This window comes from the organism of the source record quoted next, unplaced genomic scaffold, assembly GCF_019419815.1.
Source record: "Pyrus x bretschneideri cultivar Hongxiangsu unplaced genomic scaffold, Pyrus_bretschneideri_v1 Contig35, whole genome shotgun sequence".
In the NCBI taxonomy this organism is placed as follows: domain Eukaryota; kingdom Viridiplantae; phylum Streptophyta; class Magnoliopsida; order Rosales; family Rosaceae; genus Pyrus; species Pyrus x bretschneideri.
This window is the reverse complement of record NW_025999668.1, coordinates 4,510,327-4,520,974: the sequence shown is the minus strand read 5'-3', so window position 1 is coordinate 4,520,974 and position 10,648 is coordinate 4,510,327. Positions and strand designations below refer to the sequence as shown.

The 10,648-nt window shown below is 38.6% G+C and overlaps 3 protein-coding genes across 7 annotated transcripts; 1 reads left to right on the top strand and 2 right to left on the bottom strand.

Annotated features, from left to right (window-relative positions):
* Positions 1–2,317, top strand: LOC103938373 (probable CoA ligase CCL5). The gene is made up of 3 exons (XM_048591787.1): positions 1–1,718; positions 1,821–1,926; positions 2,017–2,317. Exons 1-3 carry the CDS (start codon positions 241–243, stop codon positions 2,143–2,145), a joined length of 1,713 nt encoding a protein of 570 aa, XP_048447744.1. The 5' UTR covers positions 1–240; the 3' UTR covers positions 2,146–2,317.
* Positions 1,798–6,406, bottom strand: LOC103937855 (protein ROOT PRIMORDIUM DEFECTIVE 1-like). 5 transcript variants are annotated; one of them, XM_048591783.1, is made up of 4 exons: positions 6,245–6,406; positions 4,203–5,963; positions 3,188–3,243; positions 2,314–2,551 (listed from the first exon to the last, which is right to left on the bottom strand). In XM_048591783.1, exon 2 carries the CDS (start codon positions 5,645–5,647, stop codon positions 4,385–4,387), a length of 1,263 nt encoding a protein of 420 aa, XP_048447740.1. In that variant the 5' UTR covers positions 5,648–5,963; positions 6,245–6,406; the 3' UTR covers positions 2,314–2,551; positions 3,188–3,243; positions 4,203–4,384. The 5 variants fall into 5 exon arrangements, with proteins under 5 accessions (XP_048447742.1, XP_048447740.1, XP_048447743.1 ...); XM_048591786.1 differs by lacking the exon at positions 3,188–3,243 and having other exon boundaries at positions 4,203–5,737; positions 5,835–5,963; XM_048591785.1 differs by lacking the exons at positions 2,314–2,551; positions 3,188–3,243 and adding an exon at positions 1,798–2,024.
* A 1,568-nt stretch (positions 6,407–7,974) lies between these two features.
* LOC103938374 (UPF0548 protein At2g17695) lies at positions 7,975–10,368 on the bottom strand. Its single transcript, XM_009348381.3, has 5 exons — positions 10,054–10,368; positions 8,915–8,975; positions 8,641–8,817; positions 8,356–8,554; positions 7,975–8,217 (listed from the first exon to the last, which is right to left on the bottom strand). The coding sequence occupies exons 2-5, from the start codon at positions 8,971–8,973 to the stop codon at positions 8,029–8,031; spliced, it is 624 nt and encodes a 207-aa protein (XP_009346656.2). The 5' UTR covers positions 8,974–8,975; positions 10,054–10,368; the 3' UTR covers positions 7,975–8,028.
* Between the last annotated feature and the right edge of the window lie 280 nt (positions 10,369–10,648).

The window sequence follows — 10,648 nt, the reverse complement described above, 5'->3', positions numbered from 1 at the left end:
AAAACATAGATTTATTCAGTGAATATTCCGTTGAATTGTTCTGCCGGCCACTGAGAACATATGAATGTTTGAAGCAATTAACGATAATCTAACTTTCATTGACGTTTTTAACAATGTTAAACCTCGAATGTCATACTCAATCAACAATAATATAACTCTAAATACAGTCCTATTTATTTGCATTATATTGCACCAAACTTTAACGTAACACATTCGCCACATATCAGTTTCAAAAGCATAATGTCTCTCCAAGGGTTCTCCGGCGGGGATGATCGAGTCCACATTGCCGGAAGTACTACAAATGGTTTCGACCCAAAAACCGGAATATATCACTCCCTTCTCAACCTTGGTCCCCGTTACAAAATCCCCGCCAAGCATAACCTCGACACGGCCGCATTTGTTTTGTCGCAGTTTCTGCCCCGATATGAGGCCGAGTTGAGAGTTGCACTCATTGACTCGGCCACCAACGAACGAGTCACCTATGAACAGCTTCGACATTCAATTCATGCTCTTGCTTCAGGCTTGTACCAGGCACTTGGTGTTAGAAAAGGGGATGTGGTTTTTCTCTTGTCACCTAACTCACTTTTGTACCCAACCATATGCCTGGCAGTGTTGACAATTGGTGCAATTTTAACCACGGCAAATCCGATCAACACCGAGTCAGAAATCGGCAAGCAAGTTCGCGATTCGGGCGCCAAGCTTGCTATTTCATCTCCTGAGGAGCTTCACAAATTGGTCCCAACTGGGGTGCCTACAATATTAACATCAAGGCTGTTGAGTGGTGATGACTCACTCACCATTGAACAGTTGATTGAAGGTTATGATCCCATTCCAACCGAGTTGATGCAAGCCCGTCCGACTCAGTCAGACACTGCTGCTATTTTGTACTCCTCAGGGACTACTGGGACAAGTAAAGGTGTAGTTCTAACACATGCAAATTTCATTGCCATTATCACAATGCTCAGATGGACGGTGGACGAAACATCAGCACAGGACGATGTGTTTTTGTGCTTCATTCCTATGTTCCACATCTACGGGCTCGCTTTCTTCGGCCTTGGATTGTTTTGCGCAGGAACCACCACTGTTTTGATGCAAAGGTTTGAGTTCAACACCATGTTGGATGCTATAAAAACTCACAAAGTGAGCAACATACCAGCCGTGCCTCCGGTGATTCTTGGACTAGTAAAGTACGCAAGCAAAGCTGCCTGCGACTTGTCGTCTCTGAGGAGGGTGAGCTCAGGGGCCGCACCGTTGAGCAAAGAATTGATTGATGAGTTTAGAGAGCGGTTTCCTTGGGTTGAGATGAGGCCAGGCTATGGCCTAACGGAAAGCTGTGGTGCAGCAACTATTTTCATTTCAGACAAGCAGGCAAAGGCTCACTCCGCCTCTTGTGGGGTTCTGCTGCCGGGTTTTTCTGCTAAGATAGTGGATATCGAAACCAGGGAGGCCTTGCCGCCATATAAGGAAGGAGAGCTGTGGCTAAAGAGCCCTACTATTATGAAAGAGTATTTGGGGAATGTGGAATCGACACTTGCAACTATTGACTCAAATGGCTGGCTGAAAACTGGTGATCTTTGCTATTTTAATGAGGAAGGCTTCCTTTTCATCGTTGATCGGATAAAGGAGCTCATCAAGCATAATGGATATCAGGTTGCTCCGGCGGAATTGGAGGCCATACTTTTGAGTCATCCTCAAATTCTTGATGCAGCCGTTATACCGTGCGTTGCTTACCTCCCTCTTTCTAAATGCGAACAAGCTCCTTATATCTGCATCCATATCTATATTTATCTGTGTGTATAATACAACTAAAAATGATGCAGTGTTGAAGACGAAGAAGCAGGACAAATACCAATGGCATATGTGGTGAGAGCAGCTAGTCCAGATGGACTCACTGAAGACCAAGTCATCCAATTTGTTGCCGGCCAGGTCAGTCTTTGAGATTCATTCTGCATCCTTTTTCAGTAGCCACTAATCTTGAGAAACAGTCTTCTAACTTCTGGTACTCGAAATTTTCAGGTGGCTCCCTACAAAAAAGTAAGAAGAGTGGACTTTATCTCTGCCATTCCGCGGTCACCAGCAAGTAAAATCTTAAGGAAGGAACTGGTTATCTTACAAAACAAACAGCAAACAGTCTCTAGATTGTAATGCCTTTTTATCTGCCATTCCGGGATAAGCGAGTTACAAAGTATAAAGTAAGAGTTATAGATTATTGTCGTTCGAATCATACATTTGAGGTTTTTAAATTCAATAAAGATCAATGTTATCCATTCTAAGAACCAATCCATGTTTCTCTAGCATGCATTGCTCACTCACCATATAACCCAAATATGGGAGCTAAAGCAATTCGATGAGAGTTCCTGAAGATTAATGACCTGAATGAGCCACTGAATCTGTTGGCACTTTTTGTTACAAAATAATATCAACTTGGAAAATGCCAAGACCTTGGCTCCACAATGTTATAGCCCCGATATTTTGGGAAGTAGACATCTTTTCGACAGTACTAGGCATTCTTGTCATGTTGTTTTTAGATCATAGCAAACTGGGGTTATGCCTGTACAACAGATGACAGATAAGGCAGTAAACAATTCAGACAGGGCAAAAAGACTAAGTAAGAAACACCAAGTACTTAAAACTCACTTCAACAAGATATAACAAAATATCAACTCACCCTCCTATAATACCCACTCCCTTCCCCCCGGATTCATTTGCTCCAGCACCACAACTTACCTTGCATCATTTATGAAGGATACAAAGGCACTGTTGACTGTTAGGTCATTCTACCAATTAGATGTTATCTCCTAGGCTCCTACCCCTAGCATCGAACATTATTATAATTCTCTCTTTTTTATTATTTCTTACAATTTTTGCATTTAGCTTCTAATTTAAAAGGGAGGTTCTCTCTCTTTAATGTCCCAATTGAAATGACAAACACAAAGGCTTGCATAGTTTCAAGGTCTAAGAAGCTGAATAACCACCAAATAACTTCGGACCTATAATACTACATCCTAGTATGATCTGCACCATAACATTTTGACTGTCATATACTTTACTGAATTATATTAGATTAAGATATAACCATTGTCATGTTCAAGGCAAGAAGTCAGTTTTGGTATATACGAGAACCTTCTAATATAAAACAATTCATCTATGAAGGCATACGAGTACAAAGAGAGTTTACAAGACAAACCTAAAAGCATCAACCATAACAATTTGGTCCTCTTGCATCATCTCTTTCCAACCTATCTGAGAATCAGTTTTTCCAACCAATTTAACCAGATGGACGGTGTTAATCACCAAATGTTAGAAGGAAGGAAGAAGAAACAATAAAACCCCTCCAGAGTGAGACATCCATGGCTCCATGTAAACACCATGCCACTACATTGCAAGTTCTTTTGAAAACCACCAAATAAGAGAGATACTAGAGAACTCTTTGATAAAGCAATCTTCAATTGGGTTATGTTTTAGTTTGGTAACAAAAAATAATAGTTTTTCAGAAAACCACCCTCTTGTATAATTAGAATTGGTGAATACAATTATTAAAGAATATATGTTAAGCATTTGGGTTACATCTGCCTGTGTGGAAATATATTTTTTCTACGAATGTTATTGATGATCTTAAAAAGGAAAATAGCTATTAAGAAGAAGCAACAGTGCATCCCCATAGAAGATTTGAAAACGATAACACCTTTCAAATCCAAACTGAACCTCTTTTTCCTCACTCTCTGTCTTAGTTTGGACGACCACAATTTCACATGGATCTACGCAAAAAGTAAAATGAAAGGACAGTATTTCCCAAGTAAGAAGATACAACTCGCGGGCATAAATAAATAAAGGTTAATATGGCATGTACAAGTATTTAAGACTTTCTTAGAGTTCACGACTATCTGAGATTTTTCATGTTCACACATATCCTGGTTTCAGCACTACATAAATTATGAGATGGATAGTGAATGTGGCATAAATAATCCTCCAAAAGCTATATTGGTGGTTAGCGAGCTATTACTAGAAGAAAATTAAGTATATGAATAAACAAGTTTTGTTCAATAGCTCAGAAGGTGCAATGATGCGGCGTTGGAACTACAGAGTAAAATTGATCAGACCAAGTATAAGATCCTTTTTTCGACCACAAAAATAATATATGTTTATGAACCTAAGACAAAATAAATATCAACAGAGATCTCTTAAGAGGGAAGCGTCATTACCACATTGTCAGCAGCTTCAGTCTTCTCGAGTGGGTTGTGAGGGCAAGCATTCTTCATCCAACTCAAGTTATTTTTCAGATGATATGTGTTTAAAAATATGGATCATCACCAAATGATCAACATATCCATTCCACTAGTTTCAAGGACTCTCATTGTATTTGTGAAACCTTGAATTACCAATTTCAACTTCCATTGTCCAAGTTCTCTAACATTGGAATAACCCAGTCACCATCCATTTTGCCATCCCCATCTACTTTGAACTCCTTAATTTCCTTTGGAGCTGGCATTTGTCTAGTATTTCGACACCCTAGGAAAACAAGGTCTAAAGTTTTCCTCCGAACATCATATATCAGATTGGACTCAATCAGGCACCCTTTACTATAAGCCTCTCTAAGAAAAACAGTTTGACTATTACGTCTGGTTGATATGTAAAATATTCCAGGGTGCTTCAAGATAAGCTCCCGCACATTAACGACCATAGAAAAATCTCTCCGAAAATGAGATAATCTTTCAACCTCAACCATCTTCTCTACTGTCAAACTCAAGAACTCGTGAAGAATACCAACCGCCCGTTTCTCATACCTCTCTATCCCTCCACAAGTACGAATGCGGACAACCTCTTTCCTGTCACAAGGCTTCACGTAAGGAAGCCTTTGCCAATTCTTCAACTTATCTCTAAATCCTGCCTGGATCTCATACCCTGTTGGGAAATTTATAGGGAAGGCGTACTTTGTCTCAAACTCACTCAACCACTTCTCTTTAAATTCCTTCTCTCGCCATTTCTCAATCTCAGCAACATCCAAATTCTCATCTCTGCTAATCAGTTCTACAACCTCTAAATCAATCAACCTAAAATCCTTTGAATATTTACCGAGGATAGATTCTCTGAAATCCTCGGGCAATCCAAATTCTCTCCTGACCAACCTCAAAGCATGGACACGCAGAGTGCCACTCACAGACATCATCAACAACTTTTTTACACGATGAACAACTTCGAGTTCCCATTGTTTCATAGCCATTGCCTCTTCCTCTATTAAACCCCTCATTTTCTTACTGATCCTGCAACACAAACTGCGTCGTACCGGATGTTTAAACACCTCAAAAACATGTGGGTATTTGTGAACGAAGGCGCCAATACCTACATTAAGCCCCACAAGGTTCCTCCATCGAGACATCAGTTGCACGGACACAAAGGGTCCGCGCTTCCGACTGGACATGAGGTCATGGAGCTTTAGGATGATATCGAGCTTCTTGAGGTGGGTTGTGAGTTTGTCTAGCTTCGAGTCCCTTGTTCGGTCTTCTAAGCGTGTTCGGGCCGAAATTACAGGCTTTAGCCATCTTTTTTGTACAAAGGAATTGAAGGGGCCAAAAGGGGTCACTTGTGAGCATAATACAGAAGCTTTGAACGCGAAGAGGCTGAGTTTGGAGCTTTCGAATAGTCTCATGGGTCCTGATTTGGTGGGTTAAGATGACCTATTTACACGGCCCTCATCAAGGGTTGTGGTTGGCTTGCACATCTGCCCCTGCCTGCTATTCTCGAAGGCACAAAATGCAACCGAATCTAAAACTTTCATCATCTATTTTATAAATCACCATCCCCCCTTAAACGATTGCCCGATGATCAAATTAAACCTGAAACCTTCAACTGCATCAATGATTCAATATGACCCCCCAAAACTTGTTAGCATGCTTCAATGGCACCCGCTGCATTTCTTCTCCTCTTTCTATATCCTTAAACCTCCCCATTCCGCAATTTATCGGCTGAGATTTATCGGTGCCAAGCGACAAGCGACAGAGAGTATCAAAGTTGATGAAATGCAGATTAAACAAAAACAAAACAAAACCAAAAAGAAAAGTAAAAAATAAAAAAATAAAAATAAAAAAAAGTAACTAAAGCAATCAAAGGCGACGCAATTCATAAGCCATGTTGCAAATACTTCACTATCACTTGTCAGAAGTACACCCTTAATTAATCACTTTGTCGCTAAAACCTGTATTATTCTATGAGACAACGAGAGCTGTCAAGAGAGAGAGAGGCTGACCCGTTATTGGAGCGTTCATGGTCCTGGTGAGCTTGGAAGATCGACGCTTGTGTATTTACAGAGAAGCTCTGCAACCTCAGCAGCGCAAATACAACAAGAGGTTAAATGTTTTCTTTTTATTTCGACCCCAACTTCTCCTCCGCTTTCATTTTCGTCCCCAAATTTCCTTGTTATTGTGAACGGTTAATAAATTGACTCTCGCCGTCTCGCGTGGTGTTTTGGTCATTTCAATTATTTCCACAAACAATTTTTATTTTTTTTAATTACGTTCATTCTTAATTTTTTAACGTTGAATTGATTAATTATATGAATTTATATAAACACAACACATAAGATTAAAAAGTACGTGCATGTGTATTTGTCTTTTACCTTTTGTTAACTGCATTGATTTTCTAAGGACTGGTTAAGTATCCACGGACGGTAAGATATTATGTTAGAGGTCATCTTATCATATAAGACCGTCAATTGGTGATTGTACTAAATGTATAAACGCATTGTAGCCAAGTCCACTTCTCTTTACAAGTTATAGAGTTTAGATATGTTCTTTTTTAAGATTTGATCAAAGTACTTTGACCAGTAAACACGTCAAGAGTTTTCAATTTATTTAAATTACATGTCATTTTGTGTTTTTTTGAAATAAAGATAGTATAAATTTAATAATATATGTTTTTAGTTGGTTGCCACATGTGTGTTTGAAAATGCTTTTAAAATGGATTAAAAGCACTTTTAGTAAAAGTGCTAGTGTATCTTCGAAAAATACTTGAAGTGCTTTCTGAAAGAAGCATATAACTGGTTTTAGAATCCAAAAACATTTTCACCAAAAGCGTTTTCCATAATTTTAAAAACATTTCTAGACATGCTCATAATATCCATGTATGCTTAGAAGAAGTGAAAAATAAAACGATTCCTTGCATATAATCATCTCAAATGCATCACATCCAGCTAGCTATTCCATATATAATCAATCTAAAGTTTTCAAATGATCGAATATTGTTTGTGGGTGAGGATTACTGCTTCTCAGCTTCTGCTCAAGACTTTCCACGGGCAAGGATCCTCTCCAGATCCTCTTTGCGGGGATCCGGAGATCAATCAATTGTGCCCGTTCATCGTACATCGTGCAGTCAGTTTTCGTTAGGTACTAGTTATATTCAATTTTAAATTAAAATTTTAAAATAATTTCCAACTGCGATAAATGGACACGATTGATTGATTCTCCGGATTCCCACAAAGAGGATCCGGAGAGGATCCTATTCCACTTTCCACTACCAAATACATTATCGAGGGTGTGCTAATCTCGCTTTGGCACCCCCACTTCTTGATCAAACCGAAGCTGGACATGCTGTTAGGAGCTTTGACTCCGGGAAACTGATCTCTCACGGTTGCATTCCATACAGACGTAGAGCAACTTGGTTACAGAGGCAAGGAGACAATACTCCCAACTCCAAGGAACTCAACCAAATAGAATGTTTCTATTAGCATACTAAAGCAGTAACAACCAAACAGCATTCAAAACCGGTTTGGCTGTGATAATTGAGGGGTACCTACTATTTTGAAATGAGTCCGCATCTAATGTCTCTAATAATAACAAAAAAAGTTCCAAAGACGATGCTTAACAAGAAAATAGAAGTGAAATTCATGTTAAATCAATCAATTTAACAAAAACATACACCAAAGTCAATACGATGAGTCATAATGATATCCGTCAATTAAACTATAAGAAGAAGATAAGAGACCGACAATGAAGGCTTTTATTATAAAAGGAATTTCATTAGCATATAAATACACTAGGATTTTGAAGCATTCAGATGTTTCATGATTGCATTCGTAGATTGATGAGCAAAGTACTTCTGCCTAAGCATTACATATGGGTATCCAATGAATGACAACGGGTGAGCTGGTTTCGAGAAGGAAAGTATTTCATACCACACTTGGTTGTTCTCATCCAGTTCAATTGAGAAGCGTTCTTCCCCAGCCTACGTTCCACAAAATTTGTGGACCACAAATCAGTTTGGATTTTCATATAACTCTATGATTTATAATCTTCTCTTTCCAAGTTAAACACCTCTTGATCTTAAATTCACGAAGACTGAACCAAGTGAAAAAGAACTAACCAGCAGGTGACCTTGAAGGGTACCACCTCCAAAACGGAAAGATGCCATGGCCTGTTTACTTCTTTTATTTTCATTCACATATACAACCTGGAGAGGCATCATGACCCATGGCAGAAACTCCTTGACGCAAACACAAAACTTCACTCCATTTTGAACTGGCGTCTTCGGATCAACAAATGCCCAATTCAATCCAAAATGCCTGCAAAACCACACACATTCTGTCATAAGATAACGTTTTCCTTTCTCAACTGAGATTCCTTTAATCTAGAAACGACATTGGCTGACCTCCAGTCCTGAAGAGCCGTCTTGCCCTTTTCATAAGTGTCCAGACCCGAACCAACCAAATTGCGAGAATGGTTTAACAAGAAGCCATCTTTTGAGAGGCCTTTATCTTCTTGGAGGGAAGACAGGGACTTGGCAGTAGCTCCCTTGAATTTAGGGTCATAGTTAAAGCTACCTGACCTGGTTATAAGCATTACGCACAAATTCATAAATAAGGCTTCAACTTCCAATTCGTCGGTAGCAGAAATGAATATATATTAAGAGCAATGTTGTTTACCTGTCAATGCAAGCTTTTTGTTCCTGAGGAGTTGGCCTGCCCCAGCTCAAGAAAACCATGCCTGCCAAACGCATCCGTAGTATTAAAAATGACACATTGAGCAGAAGAATGTTTGTGCTCATGGAGTTTGAGCAAACCCCCCATCAAATTCAAGCAAACGAAAATTAAAGAATGCAAACTAATCGTATAGAGTTTTCAACATACAAATGGCCTGTGTTATTTCGACAAAATAAATATATAAAATGCAAAATGAAGTAAAGAAAAAGCAAGCTTGGCCAACAAATAGAAGTAGCATTCTCCAAGGAACAACACCCACCAAAATCATATCAACCCCTAACCGCAGGAAACATGTTCATCGCTAACCTAATAAACCCAAAACTATAAATGCTTTAATTTTCCAAAATTCAGGTTTGTAAAAAGTTCAAGGCATGTTTAGTATTCTACTTGAATCCAATTTTTTAAACTCAAAAACAATTTTCAAGTTTTAGGCCTTAAAAACTTGTTTGGTAGGACTATTTTTAAAAAATGAACTCAAAATTAGCTCAAAAATCTAATCTATTCTCTAAAAATATAAAAAATGAGCTTTTAGAATTTTTAAACTTAAAACTCACTTTTTTTTTCTCTCCCTCGTCCCCTCTCACTCCAAATCTATCTCTCATTTTTTTTTTTTTTACCTTTATCGTTTCTCTTCCATTCTCTTCATTCTTTCAGTTCTTTCTCTCACTATTCTTTCTCTCTATTTTGTTGGATTCTCTCTTTTTTTCAATTATCTCTTACTTTCTTTTCTTCTCTCTCATCTTTGCTCAGTTTAAGTCGTAAAATTTAAAATTTTTAACCCGCAAACTAATCAAGTTTTTGAATATTAAAAAAAATTATTTTCAAGAAATGTTCTTTAAAAATATTTTGAAAAATGATAAAAATTTTCACGATAACAAACAGGCCTTAATTCTTCAAACAATTCAGACAACGGCGGCAAAAGCCCAAATGTCATATCTCAACTTGGAAACGCAAAGGTAAGAGCAGATGAAGTAATCCAAATCAGGGTTCACGAATCATGAGGAGCTAGGATTTTGAATCAGAAGCCTGAATACATAACCAAATAATTATATAAAAAATGAGGAGGAGGAGATGAAACTGACCTTGGTTGCGGTTGCGTCCAAGTCTGAAATATTAGTCGAAATCTGAGGTGGAATTGAGAAGAGATGGTGGCACCGCCGTCGCAACTGCTTCGACGCCGTTGAAGTCGCCCGAGACGGACTGGTGTGGGGGTTTATGGCGTTGGGTTTGAACTGAGAAGGGCACTGGTCTCTGCGTTTGGGTGCATAGAGATCAAGTATCTCAACACAATCAATTTGGTGGCTGGATGGGCATCGGTTTAGGGTTGGTCGGGTTAGATCCGTTGGCCAATCCAATATATGCTCAATCTCAAATTTACTATCACCATAAAAATTGGCAGTATAAAGAGAGGTCGTGTCTTGAAACTAATCTTTATTCTCAGTGGCGTTACCGAGGCCCTATATAATAATAATTGTTATAAATATACAACCTGGACAAGAGTGAAGCATGTGCAAAATATCACATTATTACTTTAGAAATTATAACACAAAAAAGGGTGGCGGATAAAAAAAGAGAGAGATACTGATATTATTTCTCTTGCTTTCGTTTACAGTGTTTTTGATAACAGACGAAATGCTCTATTTATAGAGAGACTCTCGTAACTACAACCATCAAAAT